Genomic DNA, 23,242 nt, shown 5'->3' with positions numbered 1-23,242 from the left:
TATGTAGTTATTTAAAAAATATTTTCCATCTGGGAAGGGCTGTAGAGTCGGAGTTGAAGTCGTGGAGTCGTTAAAAATCAGTGGACACCGACTTCAATTTAGCATTTACTTTTTATGAATATTGTAAATATGTACCTACATGTATTTATAATCATTAGACCTGAGCGAAAAATGAGAATTTCGGATTTGCATTGATGGACCTAGTGGAAAACTTTCATCGTATCTGGGGAACGTAAAAATCTTTAATTTAAAAAAATGTCCTGTGCCTCCAACTTATTGATTTATATCGATAAAAAGTAGGTTATTTCATACATATATTCTTTTTGAGAATATTTTCGATTGTTTTACCATTTAAAAAAATAAATAAACGCTTAATATTCACCCGTTGAACTTTATTTGGGTTGATTATGATAAGTTTTGACTGATTAACGAGAATTCAAAGTCGCCGTTTCACTCAAATGTCGCAACCGGTGTTTGTATGGGGGAAGCGTTATTTTCAGAAAATCATCATTTTTTTCATGTTCCCGTGATTATTTTAAAAATAAATTCACTCCCTGTGGTGTTTTCGGTGATATATTTTTCTTTTATTGACATGAGGTTTGTCAGTGATCGATATCGGTGATTCCCATATTTGAATAAATGTAGGAGAAACGATAATATCGTTCGAATTAACAATGACCTGCAGGAACGCCCTTCTCAGCTGGAAGCACGTGTATGCCGCAAGAGTCAGTGTTTTTCCGCCTTAATGAGCGTTAAAACTTGAAATCCTAATAAAATTGATGAAAAATGCGTTAGAATGAACCTGACAGAGTTGAAAATATTATTCTTTTTAGAAATTAATGCAATTTTTTTCAAATAAAGAATTCATAAAAAATTAGATAAATTAAAAAAATACAATGAATAAAAAAGGGTTCAATGTATAGGTACATACATATGTACATACATACATACATACATATATGCATCAATCTGTCTTAGTACGTCAATAATATTCGAAAATTAGGTCATTGATACTATTGGTTTGTGAAATTATTACTGTACTAGTGGTTTTACCCGGCTTCGCTCGGTATTTACTATATAAACCGATAAACATGGTTAATCTTATAGTAAAAATTTATTTGTTTTTTATTAAATTTATCGAATTCTTTACATCGAAAAAAAAAATTTAATGACAGCCAATCAGAAATGAATGTATTTTTTATATATATATAAGTGAACCGGAACTGAAAAAATAGTCCTGATCTGGAACTGAAACAGGAATCCGGATCTAGAACTGAAAAAGGATTCCGGATACGGAACTGAAAAAGGATTCCGGATACGGTACTGAAAAATCCATCCGGATCCGGAACTGAAACAGTAATTGGGATCCGGAACTTAAACAAATCGGGATCCGGAACTGAACCAGTTATAGATATCCGGTACTGAAACAGTAATCGGGATCAGGAACTGATATAGTAATCAAGAACCGGAATTGAAAAAGGTATCCGGATCCGGAAATGATAAAAGAACTGAAAAAGTAATCTGGAAACGGAATCTAAATCGAAAGCGGAATTGATATCGTCGTCATACAAACTTTGATTTATTTTCGATGTTACCAACCAATATTACATACTTATGTATATACATACAAAGTCTCTATATTGGTCATATAGGAACAAATATGCGGAAAAAATCCAATTTTGATTTTTTTTTATTTCGAAGTCGGAGTCAGAGTCGGACTGTGTGAAAATGTCGATGTTGGAATCGCGTATTTTTAATGACTCCATATCCTTTAGTCTCTGAAATATACATATAGTATACTAATCAACTTTTTTCAACGACTATACATATATGTACATAGGTATTCAATTTACTAATTTTAAAATATAATACCTTACAATGAAAAAATTTGTATCTGGTACAGAAAAACGTATGACGATTTTTTTCTCTGTGAGCGTTTCTTATTTGGTTGATAAAATTTAAGAAAATATTAAATTTCTATAAATATGTAGTAGTCATCAATTTTTCTCTAATCCAATTTAAAAAGTCACGTTACAGTCGAAGTGTACATATTTTAATATCCGTATACATATATGTATATGTATGTATATGTACATATTTTCATATCCAATTAGTAAATTATATCTCTACAAGAGCAAATACACTTAAACAATGTCCGTCAGTTGTACATAATATAACAGTAGAGTTTTGAGAGATCTGATGTTTTTAAGAATACTTTAGAGTTCAATAATACGTTAATATTAGCTAGGTATTACGAGTAGAGATAACTTCTCCATCTTACCTGATACCAACTTATAGTTGAAGTGCATTTTCAGTTGTAATATATTTTGACCAGTTGGAATGTAACTCGCCAAATTAATCAACTTACGTGGGTTAGACGGAATATATTCCAACTAGTCAAAATATTTTACAACTAAAAACACACTTCAACTATAACAGCAGTTGGTGACAGGTTAGATGGAATATATTCTAACTAGTCAAAATATATAACAACTAGAAAATACACTTCAACTGTTACATATACATGCATATATTCATTCCTGATATTATATATATACATATACATATATAATATATTAGTAGTTTAACCCGGCTTCGCACGGTATTTGTAATATAAACCCCTTAAACATGACTAATCTAATAGTAATAATTTTATTACATTTATTTGAACGGTTTTATTTTATTTAAATTTATTTGAATATTCTTTTATTTTTATATTAAATTTAACGTCACGGATTCTACGAACTAAAACTTATATATGTAAATAAATACATACATACATACGACTTCTCTTTCGAAATTATATATTATAATTATAAATGTTTAGTAAAATGGGCAGATTGAAAAGACAGATTTAAACGATTCAAATTTATTTATTTCTCAAAATGTGTGATGTAATGTACGTAGCAATCGATATGAATTTGATATATGGGAAGGAAAGTAGAGGTTTATTGTTTTTAATGATGAGACAATCCGTGGCTGGAGTAGCTGGAAGATGATGATGATCCTGATCCGTGGGAACTGATTGATCCGTGTCCACCATAACCACCAGCACCACCATATCCTCCTGCTCCACCATGTCCTCCATCTCCACCGAATCCACCAGCACCACCTCCGAATCCACCAGCACCATCTCCGAATCCTCCAGCACCACCTCCGAAACCTCCAGCACCACCTCCGAAACCACCATCAGCACCGCCGAAACCTCCAGCACCTCCTGCACCGTTGGCTTGTGCGTTGATGTAGACTGGAACGTTCCTTTGGACGACGTACGGTTGCTCAACAGGTACTTGAACATCTCTGTATACTGGGACTGGGTATGGACGATCTACTCGTACTTCGACCCTCCTGATGACTGGTACTCGCACTGGTACTCTGACTGCGTATGGGACTGGGTTGTCGACGGTGTAAGGTACTGGCCTCTCTACGCGGACTGGGTAAGGTCTGGGCACTTGGACTGGGTAAGGTCTGTCGACTGGAACTCGGACGGGTACTGGAACTTGTCTTTCGACTGGTACTGGGTAGGGTCGAGGTACTGGAATGGTGTTGGTGATGACTTGAGGAGCTCCCCCAGCTCCTCCAGCACCACCTCCGAATCCACCTCCTGCACCACCTCCGAATCCACCGCCTGCACCACCTCCAAATCCACCTCCGATTCCTCCGCCGGCTCCACCGCCATATCCTCCACCTAATCCTCCATGACCAAAACTGCCACTTCCTCCTGAGAAACCATGTCCTCCATCGCCTAAGCTGGAAAGCCCTCGCTTTTCTTGTTTCTTCTCTTCAGCTGCAGCAGCCAAAGCAAGAATCGCCACGAAGGCAAAGCAATTCTAAAACAAAATTTTCGATTATTGAATGAATTAAAATGTATATATTTTAAATAATATTGAATACTTACGAATATTCTCATCTTTGCTGTTAACGAATTCGCTGTGTGCGCTACGTTAACGTTTGATCGAATGATGATTGTTTGCTGTTTCGTTTGCCTTATATACGAAATTGCAGTGCTATCTGGAGATTCCCCTTCTAAATGCATAATTTAATGCATGCTTAATATGAGTCAGTTGAATGTGCTCTTAATTTTAATTAATTTTCCAGTTTGTTTTTTTGTAACAAAGCGATGTACATTTGTATGAATACATACTAGCAAGCTAAGAATGATCGATACAATTCCATATATCAATTTTGATCAACATTTTTTTAGATATTGCACGGCTTAGTTTCCGTTTAATTTATTACAATTATAGGATAACAAACTCCTTAAATTTATATAACATAATATTTTATTTAGTACTTTAATAAATAAAGTAATTTTTATACCACAACAAAAAAAAAACATATTTTTCATACAATTACAAGTGTTCTGTTTCGATGCATTTTTGCTCGTCTTAATAAGCCCATTTACATATGTACATTGTAAGTTCTAAATGTGTAGAGTTTTTAAAATCTTAAGCTAGTGTACATACATACATACATATGAAGTATTTGATATTGTTTTCAAAAATTGAAATTCGATATTATATATGAAGTACGCTAAAATATTTTCATGTTTACATTCGAATTCGCATTTTAGTAGTATTATTGTAATAAATATAAAAAAATTGCAATATCCTGTGATATAAAATATAATTTCTACTATTTAAAATTTTCGACGAGATTAATATCATCACTCATGAATATAATAATTTGAAAATTATAACGAAAAAATAAAGCTCAAGGAATTTCTCAATAGAAACAGAGATTCAGCAGAGCGTTAATGTGTATGTAAAGTCGAGATAAAACCATGTATTTTTTTGACCACCGTTTTGCAATCAACTCGGATGCAGTTAGCTACATCCACATTCTAAATTTGCAAAAATTCCGTGAAATCGCAATGCAAGAACGAGTGAGATAACACAGATGAATATTTTTACTTTTGTACATTCATATATAAAAAGACAAACGTTTGAAATTAAATTATCATTCGATAACATACTGCAGTTTGAGCACAATCAAAATGAAGAGCACAGTAAGATATATTATAATATATGAAATAATTTAAATTCAATTTTATGATTGCGTAATAATATTTTAATATTTTCAGTGTTTACTAGTCTTGGCACTATTTGCCGTATCAGGGGCAGTTGAAAATAAAAAACAGAACAAACGTGGACTGTCCGATTTGGGAGATGGAGGACATGGCTTTTCAAGTGGAAGTGGCAGTTTTGGACATGGAGGATTAGGCGGGGGAATTGGTGGTGGAATCGGGGGTGGAATCGGCGGTGGAATCGGTGGTGGAATCGGGGGTGGAATCGGCGGTGGAATTGGGGGTGGAATCGGTGGTGGAGCAGGAGGAGCTGGTGGAGCCCCTCAAGTGATTACCAACACCATTCCAGTTCCTCGACCCTACCCAGTAACAGTTGAAAGACAAGTTCCAGTACCCGTCCGAGTCCCAGTCGACAGACCTTACCCAGTCCAAGTGCCCAGACCTTACCCAGTCCGCGTAGAGAGGCCAGTACCTTACACCGTCGACAACCCAGTCCCATACGCAGTCAGAGTACCAGTGCGAGTACCAGTCATCAGGAGGGTTGAAGTACGAGTAGATCGTCCATACCCAGTCCCTGTATACAGAGATGTTCAAGTACCAGTTGAGCAACCGTACGTCGTCCAAAGGAACGTTCCAGTCTACATCAACGCACAAGCCAACGGTGCAGGAGGTGCTGGAGGTTTCGGTGGTGCTGATGGAGGATTCGGAGGTGGTGCTGGAGGATTCGGAGGTGGTGCTGGAGGATTCGGAGATGGTGCTGGAGGATTCGGAGGTGGTGCTGGTGGTGCTGGTGGATTCGGTGGAGATGGAGGACATGGTGGAGCAGGAGGATTTGGTGGTGCTGGTGGATATGGTGGTGCTGGAGGATATGGTGGTCATGGAATATCTTCCCAATCGTATTCTGGACATGGTTCATCATATCACCATTAAATTTTGATAGTTATAAATTTATGATCCAATAAATGAATTCATTGCAAAACAACATGTGTATTTTTTTTAACTCGTGCTTTAATTTATATCCATATTTATTAAGCTATTAACACAGTAACATTTATGAGTGGCATCCGTTCGGAATTTGATTAATGAGCGTGGAATATTTCAAATAGCATTTGTGCAAAGTGCTTTTAATTGCATTTGTGTTATTTGTTCTAGTATTTCGTTACAATGTCAGAATAAATCTGGTACTACGATTGATTAACATTATCTGATACGTATAAATACATAATCGTTTGAGATTACAGAACATTTTAACGAATGATGATGTAAATTCAGATATTGTATGTACTGTCAAAATTTAATATACTACCTATATAAATAAGGATCTTTGATAATTGCTGGAAATGATCAATAAATTGGATCTAATGTATTTTTGCTTCAATGATAAAAAAATCGTTCTTTCTATGCAACGGTCATTAAAGAGCTAAATAGTGGAACAGTTATGAGTAACAAAAATATATAGAAAAAGTAATATACTAATACTTTTTGAATTTCATGGTTTTTTGAAGTATAATTTTTCATCCCTCGACTATCGGAAAAACATGAAATATTCACTTACTTTTGTATGTATGTATAATACAAGTACTGAATGTTGATTATTTGATATGCTTACAAAGTAAATATATACTATTTATCCAACTTAACAACTCTCACTGGTGATTTAAAATGTTTAAAAATATTTTTTTGGGTTACATTTGAGTCAACTCAAATGTAAAATATCGTATTTTTATCGTAAATTCGTAAGTATACAAAATTTCAATAAAATCGGCTCTTTGTAAATAGATAAAAATGGGTTGCAGGAATCCAATTTCATCAACAGAACTGTCAAGTTAAATAAGACCATCTAATAATATGTTAAATAAATTGCCATTAAAATGTCTAGATTGATTGAACACAAGATTTACAATTGACTACAATAGTTATTTTAAAAATCTAAAGCTTTGATTAAAGCTACAAATACTACATATATTAGTATAGCGATAAATTGCTCTTAAAATAAATTAATCTCATTTAAATTTAAATTAATTTGTTTTTAAATTCGTCTTTTTCAAAAAATATTCACGATGTTGTGATTCAAAATATTGCAAATATAATTTATACACTTTTTGCAGACTAAATATAATATTAAAACATTTTACCTCTAAATATAGTATTAAGATATTATTTCCTTATTTATCACCTTTGTGGATCATGCGAATATAATTTATGGAATTTTTTTATTTATTTATTAGGTAAACAATTCAATACGCATAGATGGCAACTTTTCGGCTACAGATTTTTTTAAATAAATTATTGAGGGTTTTGGGTATTTGTTAAAATTTTAACTTCCGATGCTTATATTTTATAAGTTATCAACGTTTGATGAATAATTTTAAAACCGATTCTTAAGATTTTACATTAATTGATTTAGAACGACATCTTTAGCGTTTAGAATGATGAAATTAACTAAAACAAACAGCAGTTACATACACGTATCAATTACTCGCTAGATAACTTTGAAATTAATTTCTAAATATCATGCCCAATTTAAAATTTTTATTCTAATTTAAAAAAAAAACATAGATCTATCTATCTATTTATTTTTGCTATAATTGGTATGTACTTTTTCCATCCAAAATGGCAAAATACGCTTGCTATCATTTACTATAATAATGCATTTATCCTTGTACCTCAATTTAATAGCGAAATAGGTGCACTTTTTAATTGTATATATTTTTACGTATTTTAACTGCACTTGGTATATTTATTTAATTATAACATTTTTTGAATGTTCATAAAACTTTCAAAAATTAAAAAATCAGGCAATTAAATATATACAGGTAGATATTATGTATAATAAAATAAATTAAATCAATTGTATTTATGATTCAAATATATTTATTTTTTGAAAAAATGTGCAAGGACAGTCATAAGTATTTAGCTGAAATATAAGACGGTATCATTTCGGGATTTTTTAATGATGATGGGACAATTCATGGTGAGAATATCCAGAAGACGATCCGAGAGAAGAGTATGATCCATGTCCACCGAAACTACCATATCCTCCATCTCCACCATATCCTCCATTTCCACCATATCCTCCAGCACCATCTCCAAATCCTCCAGCACCACCTCCGAATCCTCCATCAGCACCACTGAAACCTCCAGCACCTCCTGCACCACCAGCTTGTGCGTTGATGTACACTGGAACATTCCTTTGGACGACGTACGGTTGCTCAACAGGTACTTGAACATCTCTGTATACTGGGACTGGGTATGGACGATCTACTCGTACTTCAACCCTCCTGATGACTGGTACTCGCACTGGTACTCTGACTGCGTATGGGACTGGGTTGTCGACGGTGTAAGGTACTGGCCTCTCTACACGGACTGGGTATGGTCTGGGCACTTGGACTGGGTAAGGTCTGTCAACTGGCACTCGGACTGGTACTGGTACCTGTCTTTCGACTGGAACTGGGTAGGGTTGAGGGACTGGAATAGTGTTGGTGATCACTTGAGGGACTCCACCAGCTCCTCCTGCTCCACCGAATCCTCCTCCAAATCCACCGCTACCCAAGTTGTTGGTTTCATATTCGCCACCGAGATGGTTGCCAAAGTGCTTAAGTCCTCGTTTTTCTTGCTTTTTCTCTTCGGATGCTGTTGCCAAAGCAAAGACAACTAACAATGCTATGACATTCTGTAAAATTAAGCATTTTCATGTATGGAATTCTGTATGTATGTGTGTGTGTTTGCATGTGACTTACTATGGATTTCATTTTTGATGGTTCTTATGCACTGTTAGTGGATCGAATGATGCGTAATTGGACTCGATTTCGGTTTATATACATTTGATCTCGTTAGTTGAAAAAATTAAACAAATTAAAGGAGACAAGTAAATGTATTGTGGTGAAATAAAAATATGCACTTTTTGTTACAGAATTATCATTGTTTGAAAAGAATGTTTCATATGACTGCTTTCGATATGAATAATTTATAAATGTGTTAATGATTTTTACCACCCAAGTCTACCTGTAGATTATTATGTAATTGAATAACATATTTTGAAATTACGTGAGTTTTGTAGGTATTTTAATAATACGAAATACATATACAAACATGAAAGCATTTTTAATCTCCAAAACTTTGAATGTGTTTTCCATAACTACCTCATATTTTCAGAATCTATGATATGGTTCAGGGCTAGGATTCAGAATCTTGAATGGTGACGATAACAGGTGCCCATTATTTGTTGATTTGATTTTTTTGATTTTTCAATACATTATTTTCACAATATATCGTATATCTATTTTAATAATTACTGGTCTACTGATGATTTTCTATTTTACAATTTTATTTTACTTTTGTTAGTAATTATAGTATTATATTATTTTAATGTTAATGTACAGCATAATATGATTATTAGATTATGGTTTAGTTCAATCTCATAGTTTATTTAATTTAGTTCATTCAAATTATGCGTGTTTAGTTTTTCATTGTATTCTCAAGATATTGAACTGAAATTCTTGCATCATCCCGATTTACCTTAATGATGATTCCATAAAGTCAAATAGTAACCAGGTGGGTCAACAAAGTGAAATTGAGATTTCCTAGATGTTATGACAGATCTACATATGTACATATATCACTAGCACTGTGATGTGAGATAATTATAATGAATATTTATTTATTTTTAAATTCCAATGAACTAATGTCATATCTGAAGTGAAACTCAGTACAATTTGACAAATTAATGAAAATGCATGTTGAATACATCAACGGCAATAATATTATGTATCATTCCAATAATGAATTGGTAACATAATAACGAAAAAAGAATACAATTAGCATTCCTTAAGCAGTAACCAGTGCTGTATAAATAGCAAAATTTTTGTTTCAACTGAATCAGTCGGTAGAGGTAGCCAGACATTCACAAATCAACTCACCAAACAAAATGGCTTTCATTGTAATTTAATAAAAATTCAATTAATATTTAACTTTTTCTGTCCTTAAAACGAGTCTGTGTGACTCGACCTTTATACTATTATCAATATTATATTCATTTTCAACATATACTTTCAGATCGCGATCAAGTTGATTGCTCTACTAGCAGTAGCAACTGGTTCGGAACTACACAAACGAGGAATACACAATTTGGGTCACTATAGTTCAGGTTCGGAATATTCCAGCTCAGGCTTGTCTGGATCTTTATATGGAGGCCTAAATGGTTATGGTGCTGGGGAGGGAGCTGGAGGAGGACAGGTCATCACGAATACCATTCAAGTACCAGTCCCACAACCCTACCCAGTAACCGTCGAACGTCGTGTCCCAGTCGAAGTACGAGTACCAGTCAACAGACCAGTGCCCGTAGAAGTACCTCAGCCATACCCAGTTACAGTCGAGAGGAGAATTCCAGTGACCGTCAATAGACCAGTGCCATACACCGTCAGAGTACCAGTCCAAGTAGTCGAGATCCAGAGGGTTGAAGTACCTGTACCAAGACCGTACCCAGTTCCAGTAAACAGGCCAGTTCCCGTAGCTGTACCCAGACCTATTGTGGTCGAAAGCCAAGTGCCCGTCGTAGTAGGTGGAGGAGCTGGTGGTGCTGGAGGATTTGGAGGTGCTGGTGGATTCGGGGGTGCTGGAGGATTCGGAGGAATCGGTGGAGGACTTGGTGGAGGATTCGGAGGATATGCAGTGTCTGGTGGTAATTATGGTGGAATTTCTTCTTCTTCATATGGTGGACATGGACTTTCTTCTTCTTCATATGGTGGACATGGAATTTCTTCTTCTTCATATGGTGGACATGGACTTTCTTCCGGCTATGGTGGATACGGCTCCGGTGGAAAAGTGTCTTCTCATCAGATCTCCATCAAACATTAATTGGAAACCCACTCTATCGCTGATTACTCCATTATTGCTTAGACAAGGAATTCTTCCATGAGTTACAAATTTTCATTTTTTGTTTTTTATTTATTTTTTTGAAATCTCGTCGATTGTTTGCCTATTGTTTTTGTTGGATATGGTTTTAAAGAATTGTCACAAACAATAAATCTATTTTTCAGTTGAAAACTTCGTTTTTTGTTTTTTTTTTCTTAACATGTCTCTTGTTTTCCAGATTCAAAACATATGCACAATATATTACACGTACTCATATATACATACATACATATGTATATTAAAGTAGCAATTTCACATACGTATATATTATGTATACATGTACATATGTATGTACAATGTATATATACATACATACATTTCGATGAAAATAAAAAAATGTAACTATGAATGTACCTTTTGATTTATAACTATATGTACATTATATGAAACTCGATGGATGGGGGGGTTAAACGATTCATTTTAAGAAACGAAATGACAATTATCAAGGTTATAAATTACATTTTCTGAAACATTATGAAACATTACGATGTTTGTTTGTGGATATGTGGCAGATGCGTCGACAAGTATGGGGATTAAAAAAAAACAAATTTTAGAATACCAGGAGTACCTATACGTTATGCATTGGGATGTGGCGTAACGAACGATTGGGTCGAGGAGACGCGGTGAAACGGTGTAGCGGGGAAGTGGGGACTTGAGCGTCTGAAATGTGCTCCTGATATTGAGCGCCTGACTTGGAACGGGTGACGTCAGCGTCAGATGCGCTGCGTACACGCATACACACATCCACGAAGAAACACACACATTCATTCGTCATTTCGAAAAGTTGAACGGATTAGATCGGCGAGCGTGTAATGCACGCACTCAACTTTTTACTATGAATACGTGCGCGTGCCTATAAATTACCTTATATTATATTTATATATAATATATAACTTTATTTTAATTCGTCTATTAATTCCTTTCCGAAACCACCCGTTGAAATCAACGGGCATAATACTAGTCAATTCATATTATCCTGCTTCAAAATGTATTTGATTCAACTTCGAATATTACGTATGTAATGTGCTATAAATAAATAACAAATTAAATAGCAAATGCTCAAAGTAAATGTTTCATTTAAAATTAATGTATGTACATATCTATTGGTATACATATGTGTAATGAAATCTCAAAACAAGTTGTGTCTTTAAATTTACACTCTATTTTATTTAATATATGGAAAACTTTATGTAAATATGTAAACTTACGGAGCTATCGACTAGTAAAAATATTAACAATGAACTAACACTTTCAATGTCGACTTTTCGACAAAATTGTAATATTCTACTACATATGTACGTATGTACATATTTACATATGTATATCCATTTGTTTTTGAGTATTCTATTTTTACCAATTGGTAGTGTTTGTAAAAGTAAATGATTTCCGAAGCGAAGAATTCTGATAATTTCATTGTCAAAAGTACATATGTTCGTTTCATTTTTTTTTGTAATTTACATCTGAATGACTGATTTTGTGCATTATACATTATGAATACAAATAAGATCAAATAGAATGTGTTTTCACTGTGTCCATTTATTATGTTAAAAAATCGAGCGATTTCACTAAAAAGTACAAGTTTGAATTAAATAGTATTCGAAAGGTACATAAAAACCAGTGGTTTTGAATCAGAATCGTTTTTATATGATGTAATTTGACATTGATTTAACTTATCACAAAAATATACCAAAAAAGACTTCCAGGCATAAGTATATACATATGTATGTACATCAAAATAAAATAATTAGAAATACAAATTCCACTTTTAAAATGGTGTTTCATACTGCAATTTCAATCATCCTAGGTGTATTCCTCATATTCAATGATGGATTTCCATTGCTTTAATCACCAACCAGCAAATGCTATCATGAAATTAAAGTACGTGTTGAAAATCACCACAACCCCCCCCCCCCCCCCCCAGAATATCTCACTTTTCCTAATGATAGTGAAAATCTTTATATGAATTTTGTAATTGACTGTAGTTGGTAACCACTGGTACTTTTGATCTGTATATAAATATGGTGAGATCAGATTATCATATCATTCAGAAAAATTCGTCACATCAGAGAACATCCACAGACTAAAATGGACTACATAGTAAGTACTCAATATTGTACATATATTCTAACGAAAATAATATATCAATAATATACTTTATAAATTGTCGTTTGTTTGTTTCAGAGTTTGATAGTAGTTTTAAGTCTAATTATAACAGTCAAAGCTTACTATATTGTTCAATCGAATAACAATCAATACTACCAACCAGAGTTTTATAAGGATTTTCAAATGGACTTTGAAAGGAATTTCAATCAAGTACCACAGCGACATCTACAATATCAAAATACCGAGAATTTAAATCAAATACCACAGCGACATCTAGAATTTCAAAATACCGAAAATTTCAATCAAATACCACAGTTATATCTAGAACATCAAAATACCGTGAATTCAAATCAAATACCACAGCGATATCAGAAATATCAAACGGAAAAGTATGTTCCTGAATACACCAACGCTCCAAATTATTATCATAATTACGAAGATTCGCAATATTTACAAAAGCTGAATCAACCACAATATTCTGTAAATGATTACGAAGACTACCCTGAATATGAACAAGCTATTTTCAATTCAAATTATTACCAAAAACCTCAAGAAAACTACAGACAAAATTTCAATAACAATTATCCGAAAGAAACGCAAAATTCTTACACTCAAAAATATCCAGATAATAGTTTACAAATATTAAACTTTAACAATCAAGAATCCAATTTCGACTATCCCAAATTTGAAAGTCATGATTATCAATATCCAGACGAGCATATGTACGACGAGGAAAATTACGAGAAATATGAGGAAAAACCGGAAAAACACAACTACAAGTACGAAAATTCCGCAGTTGATAAAAACAAATTGACTTCCTATTCATTTACCATACATCATTAATTGATTTGTTTTAATTTTAGTATTTATTTGTAGATGTAATTTATTTATTAACTTATTAAAATATTTAAAAAGAACTTTGGATTATAATTTCTATGAATTATATTTATAATACATATAAATATGATGTAGTATGACATCAACCAAAAATCAACTCTTCCAGTCCTAATTTCGATTTTCAATACTATCAAACCCAGATATCATGAGCTTTGTTTACTTTTTATGCTGAGTGGAGCATCTCATAGCCTAGTCGTAACCCAGTATGGATATTGATAGTTCTGTTTATGTCTTTAGGATACGTGCTAGGGTTTCTGTCGACCCAGGAAAGAAATTCCCAGGAACTCACGGAATTTTTGATGTTCCGTGTCCCAGGAATTTTTATCTCGAATCCCGGGAAAAATATTAAATCAAAACGTTATTTAAATGGTTTAATAAAGGCGAATGCATGTCTTACGATGATACTGTAATATAGCGAGTGTATCCTTTTTGTATTGACGATTCCGCAATTGAAAAAACTCTTTTAGATTCTAATGAAGTTGAGACAATTGTATGTTTGACGATACATTAAGAATTAATTAAGGAATTACCAAATTACAAAATAGAATGAAATAAAATAGCCTCGAATAAAAAAAAGAAAAGATAATTAATGAAAACAAATTTTATATTACTAAAAAGTAAATGCAATTGAAAAAAAGGATCCCGGAAATCCCTGGAAGGATAACGAGCTTCATCTCTTGTACCGAGTATTTAATTGAAAAAGTCTGAGAAATCAGAAGCCCTATTACTGATACATCACGAGACCCAACTTTACCAGCATTATTAGAGTCTAGATTGATGGGAAATGGCATAACAGAAAATGAGAAATTCATTTCACTCATTTCTGAATGGCATCTCAGTGATAATTTATTGCCAGGAACTAATTTATTGGACCACTCTTATTGAGTAATTTTATACCGCTTCACGCCACTTTGGACGCGTCTATTTGGTCTTACATACATACATATATTATATGTATTATTTGTACACGAATAATTCAATAGAATTTTTTAAAAAACAGTGCACCTACATAAGTACATTCATTACACAAAAAATTTAAATCGATGTACATACTATGTATGTATCTGTCGCCTTATTTTTGTTAACACAGCGGTGATTTTTACAATTATATATTTGCATAACAATTACATATGTATTTATCCCTTTTTTGTGAAGGTCATATAAGATTTAAATCAAATTTTAATACAAATTTACTGATACATAAAAAATGTATGTATATTAAATTTAACAGTAAATTCCGAACTTTCTATAGAATATGGATCTATATATTATATTACGCTGATTTCTGCAAAGATTGAATCAAATTATCTTGTGTTACTTATTGGTATACATATGTACATATATATTTTAAAATAAATTCTTATAAATGTGTACAAAAAGTATAATAAGATATTCAGTTATAATATTTGTAATAAAACCCTAACAAAGAGCTGTATCTTTTTGAAGTATAAAAATATAATTATTAGGCTTTTTTACTAGCAAATTTAAATAATAATTTTTTTTTTTTGAACATTGTATATATTAAAATTATTTATGAGATTTAAAAAACTACGACTCCAAAATAAGTTTAGTCACAATATTTAACAGAAAAAATTTATTTTTAAAAACGAAATATTTCATTTTTGGAATATATTTATTTCATCATCAGGAAGATATATTACATATGGGAAATACATATTTTAATATAATAATGATCACTTCAACTTAGCAATAGTCTAACCACCGTTTAAATCCATATCGATTTAATAGTGTCCATGACCAGAATAGTCGCCTGAAGAGAAGTCGTGGGAGTATGATTCGGACCCTGAAGACAGACCGTGAGAGGAGAAGTCAGCACCACCCTGGCTGTAAGAGTCATCCCCACCGTGGCTGTAAGAGTCAGAACCGCCGAAAGATCCATGAGAGCTAGGCTTGGCGTGGATGTAGACTGGTACCTTCTTGTGGACGATGTATGGCTTCTCGACTGGTACTGGGTAAGGCTTGTCTACTGGGACTGGGTATGGTTTGTCGACGCGGACTTCGACCCTCTTGATCACCGGCACCTTGAATGGTACCTTGACTGGGTATGGGATGGGCTTGTCTACCTTGTATGGTACTTTCTTCTCTACATGGACTGGGTACGGTTTTGGGATGTGGACGGGGTATGGTTTGTCGACTTTGATGTGGACGGGTACCAGGACTTTCTTCTCGATGTGGACTGGGTACGGTTTCGGGACCGGGACGGTGTTGGTGATCACCTTGGGGGCTGAGTGTTCATATCCTCCGCTTCCGGATTCGTATCCTCCACCGAAGCTGTGTCCTCCTCCGAAGCTTTGTCCTCCTCCGAAGCTTTGTCCTCCTCCGAAGCTGTGTCCACTATCTCCGTAGCCGAAGTTAGAGAGCCCTCTCTTCTCCTGCTTCTTCTCTTCAGCTTGGGCAAATGCCAAGCATACTACCAAAGCCGTGCAGCTCTGAAATTATTATTCACATTATATATTATATATTGGCGAAAATATATTAAAAAAAATTAAAAAACAGTTGAATTTTATTTAAAATTTGAATTCCATTGAAACATTTGAGCTCAATGCGATACTAGCAGTAAGAGATCAGCTCAAACTGTCCCTTCAGCTAGGCCCAAAAGGCGATTTAAAAAAGCTGTAAAAGCTATACGATTGTACACTTTAAATAGCCAAGAGAACACTTACAATCAGCTTCATGTTTGCTACGTGTGTGTTGATCTATTGGACTACTGCGAGTGACTGATACACATCGAGACCGACACCGAGAATTTATACCTCCGCAAAATCCAAAATGGCGTTTCCCGAATGGCGCTGAAAATCCACTAATTTTCGGTACGGCACGCTCGGCTTCCTCACTTTCGTAAAATGCTCAGCCAGAGGCGGTTGCAAATTAAAATGTGACTAATTACCGAGATGCAAAGTTGCTGATTCTCGGTTGCGTTGCTATACTCGCATATACGTTAAGCAATAATAATAATGCATATCGTGGGCGATGACCGCGCCCGAGCGTGACATGACTCGAAACGGCGGGAGATCTGATGATTTGTCGATGATTTCGGCGCAGAGCGAATCTCCTCCGTTTCCTGGATAATGCAAGTGCGTTTTCGAAAATGCGTCTAATTGACCAACGCTCCAGTTTTGTGAAAAATGATGTGTCGTTGCGTCATCGGCACTGATTTTCAGAGCGACACACACTCCAGTCCAATTTAATGGTGATGCTAAAGTTATGTCGCATTTTTGCTTGTGTCTTATAGAAGGCCGTGTCATGGAAATGTAAATAATGACCGTTGTATAGTCTCATCCGATGGAATATACTGAATTTATTGTCAATTTGCAAATTTGATGATCTGCGAACTGACAATAGTTCAGATATTCAGAACTTTCCACTGGATCAGACTATATTTATGAATTGATATACTATACTTACTAATTATTTGTTCTTATATTTGGACTGCTTGTATTAAACTAGTATTTTTTATTTATTTAAGAATACTTGTGAAAGGCAGCAAATCCATACATAATCTAATACGAAATACAAATACCAAATAAGATAAAAAGCAAACAAAAAAATCAAGAACAAATAAAACCGAAAATAAATATAAATAAAAAAAAGTTACCATCAGATTTTTCATTCGTCCGGTATAACTATTAGTTAACTTTATTATTATTTATATTTAAATTTATTATTAACTGTATTTAAATGGTCGGATAGTGATTGTAGTCAGTAATCATAATAAACGGTCAGTAATTAAAATTAATGGTCAGTAGTTACGTATAATAAACGGGCAGTAAATAAAGTAGATGATCAGTATATTCGGATCAGTAGGTAATTTTAATAAAACTGAGTAACAAAAAAAAACCAAAGCGGAGATTAGTCAATCTTTATTAAGTTTAGCCCACTGAATTTGAATATGAAAATGATTTTTGTTGATTTTTTCTCATTTATTATGAGATACGAACGTTTAAAAAAATGTGCAATTTTTACAGATTTTTGGCTTTCGCAGTCAAAATTTATTATTTATAAAATTTCAACTCAAAATTTATTATTGCTGTACCAAATATGATTACTGAAATCAATATTCGGTTATTTTTTATTGCTTTAAAATACTTAATTATCTAGCAAGTTTAAAATGTCAAAAATGTACTTTTTCTTTAAAACACCAACAAAAATCATTGTCAAATTTTGATTCAGTGGGACAAACTTAGTAATGATTGATAAGTCTCCGCTCCGGTATTTTTTTGTTGTTCAGTATATTTAGAACTTAAAACAAATATATAATAATACAAAGGTATAGTGATTTCGAAAATGAAATGTTTTTTTATTGCTCAGACAATTAATTGAATATGTATGTACATATGTAACGATTTGATCAATATTTTGTGTAAAACGTTCAGTACTTCAATTTAATGGTAGGTTTATTTCGACAGTTAGTTCGCATATTTAATTCTTTTCCATACATAATTCAATGATTTTTGAATCCAAAAACACGTGAGTGATTTTCTAATTTTATGAAATTATCATTTTGATGAATCAAATAAACATATTTACTGAATGAACTAATAAATTCGTACATACATATGTAGATAGTTACTGACCAACTGTACTTCATAACTGAGTAAACATTTAGTTTCCTATTAGTTTCACATCAAATAAAGATGTATGCAATGTTAATTAAAATTGAACGTTTTTCAAGTCGATTTAATTCAATAAATATTTAACACTTCATAAAACAAACAATTCAATCATGTCTCTATAGTTCATTTAACAAGACCATAAAAATATGAATTTTCATGCTATTACTTAGATATTGCGGTAAATTCGCACTTCACCTATTTTAACTGCTATTTTACATGATACTAACGAAGGAGATTGCGATTTAATATTAAATTTGCGATAAATTCAATCAGAATAACATGAATATTTAACCATTCGGTACACATTTTAACGTAAAAAAACGAAAAGCGATTTACATTTTGCATCGTTAAATATCCAATCATTAAAAATTATAATTAAAACTGAAGACGCTTCAGCTAGAGACGAATTTCCGATATGAAGCAATTCTATTCATTTTTTTTAATCGGGAAGTAATTTTCAAAATATTTTATTTGAATGAGATGCTTTCGGCAATTAGATGAATGTTGAGAAAATATAGATACATATAATCGAAACGAGAATAATAGAACATACCGCCATTGATAATTTCTAACTGTTGAATCGAAAGCATTTTTTTATGCATCTGCTATATGTGTGAGTTTAACAAAAATTTATTGGCATAATCACAAGTGTGTTATGCGATTCTTGTATAGCGAGAATAATTACCAAAAAAAAATCAAGCTGTTGTTGTTTTTTTTTTTTTGCTTCTGTTTATTCGTCCAGACTTTTTCTTGCATTAAAAATAATTGCAAATATGTAAATTGTTAATTAACAAATGGCAATTGTGGCACAATGTTTTGTTACTTTTCTGTATAAAAAGAGAGCGGTAATTCGGAAACGGCATCAGTCGGCAACAGACGGTAGTTCGAATCACCAAAGATGGCATTCATGGTGAGTTCTCCATTATATGGAACGGTTAGGTGTTCAAAGCTAGGTTTTTGACACGTTCAAATCGATGCAAAGCCATATATTAGAATAAGAACTGTTGTATTATAGTAAGGTTCGAACCCTTACGATGCATTGAATGGATGACATAAAAGACAGACTTCATCCTAGAAGAATCAAATGATAAATAGACTCAATTTACTATGTATGCAGTATATATTATACCTGGATTATAGTGTTGCGTTTATGTTTAGCACCAAGAGATTATTGGGTTCGATCCCGGACTTATCTATAATATACTGTTGGTTAGACTTGCAGTCCAAGTCGATCATTTCTTATCAGAGTTTGCCAATTTTATCTGATCATTTTTGAAACGAAAATTATCCTACCTTAATTTTTACAATTTGTAAAAATTTATGTACAAGTCTAAAAATCCATAGATGTCTCAATGGATAATTTAATTAATTAATTAATTAATTGTTAATATGGTGTTCTTCAGCTTCTCGAAATACAGTGATTTATGTAATAAAAATGCCGCATTGTTCGTAATTAATTGTCCAGGAACGCACATTGGGGTCTTCCTGTCAAGCCTTCTTGGTATATATCTACATATGTAAAAAATAAAAATTTAAAAGTTAGAAGTGGTTACATTTATAAAGACCTACCTTCATTCCATATAAAAGATGCGCACGCTTGAATTGTGTACTGAGCGTGACTTGTGCGCACCTTTTTCGAGGAGTGGGGGTAGGCCTTTATAAAACTAAACGACCTCTAGTGCACGATGAGTCTGCAATTTGCGTCTAAATTAAGTTATTAATTTAGTAGGCGTGCGGTCTAAAATACCTAACCTATCAGGTCTAGTAAGTTTGTGGCTCAATTTGAATTTTGTATTTGATTTTTTCAGATCTTGTTGAAGTTAGCAGCCGTTTTCGCTGTAGCTGCTGCCTCTGCTGAGGAAAAGCAACAGCAGAAACGTGGGCTTTCTGATCTAGGTCACTATGGAGGATCTAGTGACTTCTCCCAAGGAGGAGGATATGACGGAGGACACGGGTTCGGCGGTGGAGCCGGTGGATACGGAGGTGGAGCTGGTGGATACGGAGGTGGAGCCGGTGGATTCGGAGGTGGAGCCGGTGGATTCGGAGGTGGAGATGGTGGATTCGGAGGTGGAGATGGTGGTTTTGGAGGTGGAGATGCTGGAGTCCAAGTAAACACCGTCGAAGTCCCCGTCCCCCAACCCTACCCAGTAACCGTCGAACGTCGTGTCCCAGTCGAAGTACGTGTCCCAGTCAACAGACCAGTACCAGTAGAAGTACCACAACCATACACCGTCACCGTCGAAAGACGTGTTCCAGTCACTGTCAACAGACCAGTACCGTACACCGTCAGAGTACCAGTCCGCGTGGTCCAGATCCAAAGGGTTGAAGTACCAGTCCCAAGGCCGTACCCAGTCCCAGTTAACAGGCCCGTTCCAGTAGCTGTACCCAGGCCTATTGTGGTCGAAAGCCAAGTGCCCGTCGTAGTAGGTGGAGGAGGTGGTGGAGCTGGAGGTGCTGGAGGAGCTGGAGGATTCGGAGGTGCTGGTGGATTCGGAGGACTTGGAGGAGGATTCGGAGGTGGACTCGGTGGTGGACTCGGAGGTGGACTCGGTGGTGGATTCGGAGGTCACGGAATCTCTGGAGGTAGTTATGGAGGTGGCTATGGAGGTGGTTATGGAGGTGGCTATGGAGGACATGGCTCCGGTGGAAAAGTATCATCTCACCAGATCTCGATCCATCATTAATTGCCGCACGTGCCGCTGCTCACTCCATCATCGCCAACGCAAGCAATAGATATGTCAAAATGAGTTGCAACTTATTTGAAAGCTCGCCGATTATTACTTACTTGTCGTTGTTGGATGTGGTTTTATTTACTCCTATTTGTTGTGTTTTTTATGATTTTTTTCAAGCTATGAAATATAAAACTCTTTTTTGTTTTGCGATTCAAATATATTTTTTTGTTTTGTTTGAAAATTTCTTTCCATATATTTGTTTATTTTTTTTTAAGACTGAAACTTGTTTCTTTGAAATTGTGTGATTTAAATAAAATATATGTATATGACGAAACTTTTCTTTGTTATTCGTGTTATGTACATACATATATGATACAGTTGAAGTGTATCTTCCAGTTGTAATACATTTTGACTAGTTGGAATATGTTCCATCTAACCTGGTACCAACCATTGTTATAGTTGAAGTGTATTTTAAGTTGTAATATACTTTGACTAGTTGAAATATATTCCGTCTAACCCACGTAGGTTGACTCATATGGCGAATAACATTCCAACTGGTCGAAATATATTACAACTTAAAATACAGTTCAACTATTAGTTGATACCAGGTTATATGGAGGGGTTAGGTTTTCTTGAAAACATCACTCGACTAGTAAATTGAGTTGGAAAGTCACATTTTTGTTTTGTACTCATTCTTAGAGTTATCGTAATACACTACTCATTACCTTTATTTGTAATACCTAGAAAATATCAACGCATTGTTGAATTCTAAAGCATTCGTAAAAACATCAGAGCTGTCAAAACTCAACTGTTATATTACAACTGGCGCACATTGTTGAAAGTATATTTGCGTTTGTAGAGATATAATTTACTATTTGAATTGTATACGAATATGAATGAACTAAAGCGCCAGTTGGAATATATTGTAACTGAACATATGTATGTACAATTCGACTGATATGACTAATATGTGTATATTTATAGAAATTTAATATTTTCTTAAATTATACCAATCAAATAAGAAACACTCATACGTTTACACTCATACACTATAAAAAAATCGTCATACGTTTTACTGTACCAGAAACAAATGTTTTCATTGTATGTATTATATATTTTTTTTAATTAGTATGAAAATTGAATACCTATTTATACATAATTTATTAGTTGCGTTGTATTCGAATATGAATGATTTAAAATGAAAATTGGAATATATAACAACTGGAAATACACTTCGACAGTAACATATACATACATATATATGTATGTACTTCCAATTACATATGTGTTTGTATGAACGTTACAGTTTTTTTATAACGTTTTTTAACCGGAAATTCTAAAATATTCGCTAAATTATATGCAATATAAGGCAAGTATGATGATGATTAATTGCTAGTTACAAAAGATAAAGCTACTTTAGAATAATTGATAGAAATAAATTCGAAATTCGAATATTTTTATCAGATTTCCACTATTTTATTCTAAATATTACATGTACTATAAAAATAGCACACTGATTTAAAGAGTTAAAATCTTATATAGTATGATTCCATTACATTACATGGTATACAGACTTTTTTTTTCAATATGAATTGTAGCCTGATTATTATACTATCCTTCTAAAATATGTCAAATAAAAGTATACATTTAAAAGATAATAAATTACATTTTGAGATGTGATCGATTGACTGAGATCTGTATGAATGAACTAATTAATTTTCAATTCGAATTTGGTATGCTTGAGATACTGGTATGGTTTAGTAATCATTTCTGATACGTATCCTTTATAAGAATATGAATCTTTAATACTTTAAATTAATAACTGCTTGGAAGTACAAATCAAAATTTAAAAAAAAATTAATGTCATCGAAAATTTTGGAATATCTTCTACTGAATAGGAATGATGATTTTTATAGAAAATTTAAATTGAACAAATTACGTGCTAAAGGATGCATCATTATGTAATAACAGAAGCAAAAATTAATTAAAATTTGACT

At 33.6% G+C, this 23,242-nt stretch overlaps 3 protein-coding genes across 4 annotated transcripts; 1 reads left to right on the top strand and 2 right to left on the bottom strand.

The window, feature by feature from the left end:
- Positions 1 to 2,957: 2,957 nt before the first annotated feature.
- Positions 2,958 to 3,910, bottom strand: LOC143921307 (uncharacterized). The gene is made up of 3 exons (XM_077444555.1): positions 3,899 to 3,910; positions 3,746 to 3,830; positions 2,958 to 3,682 (listed from the first exon to the last, which is right to left on the bottom strand). Exons 1-3 carry the CDS (start codon positions 3,908 to 3,910, stop codon positions 2,958 to 2,960), a joined length of 822 nt encoding a protein of 273 aa, XP_077300681.1.
- A 5,999-nt stretch (positions 3,911 to 9,909) lies between these two features.
- LOC143920997 (uncharacterized) lies at positions 9,910 to 21,576 on the top strand. Of its 2 annotated transcripts, XM_077444072.1 has the most exons (3): positions 9,910 to 9,965; positions 10,082 to 10,598; positions 20,503 to 21,570. In XM_077444072.1, the coding sequence occupies exons 1-3, from the start codon at positions 9,954 to 9,956 to the stop codon at positions 21,255 to 21,257; spliced, it is 1,284 nt and encodes a 427-aa protein (XP_077300198.1). In that variant the 5' UTR covers positions 9,910 to 9,953; the 3' UTR covers positions 21,258 to 21,570. The 2 variants fall into 2 exon arrangements, with proteins under 2 accessions (XP_077300198.1, XP_077300199.1); XM_077444073.1 differs by lacking the exons at positions 9,910 to 9,965; positions 10,082 to 10,598 and adding an exon at positions 19,395 to 19,483 and having other exon boundaries at positions 20,382 to 21,576.
- Positions 15,564 to 16,682, bottom strand: LOC143921027 (uncharacterized). The gene is made up of 2 exons (XM_077444125.1): positions 16,624 to 16,682; positions 15,564 to 16,389 (listed from the first exon to the last, which is right to left on the bottom strand). Exons 1-2 carry the CDS (start codon positions 16,633 to 16,635, stop codon positions 15,682 to 15,684), a joined length of 720 nt encoding a protein of 239 aa, XP_077300251.1. The 5' UTR covers positions 16,636 to 16,682; the 3' UTR covers positions 15,564 to 15,681.
- Positions 21,577 to 23,242: the final 1,666 nt, after the last annotated feature.

The sequence above is a fragment of the Arctopsyche grandis genome, chromosome 13 (genome assembly GCF_051622035.1).
Source record: "Arctopsyche grandis isolate Sample6627 chromosome 13, ASM5162203v2, whole genome shotgun sequence".
Classification (NCBI taxonomy): domain Eukaryota; kingdom Metazoa; phylum Arthropoda; class Insecta; order Trichoptera; family Hydropsychidae; genus Arctopsyche; species Arctopsyche grandis.
The sequence above is the reverse complement of the archived record's forward strand: the minus strand, read 5'-3'. Positions and strand labels throughout refer to the sequence as shown.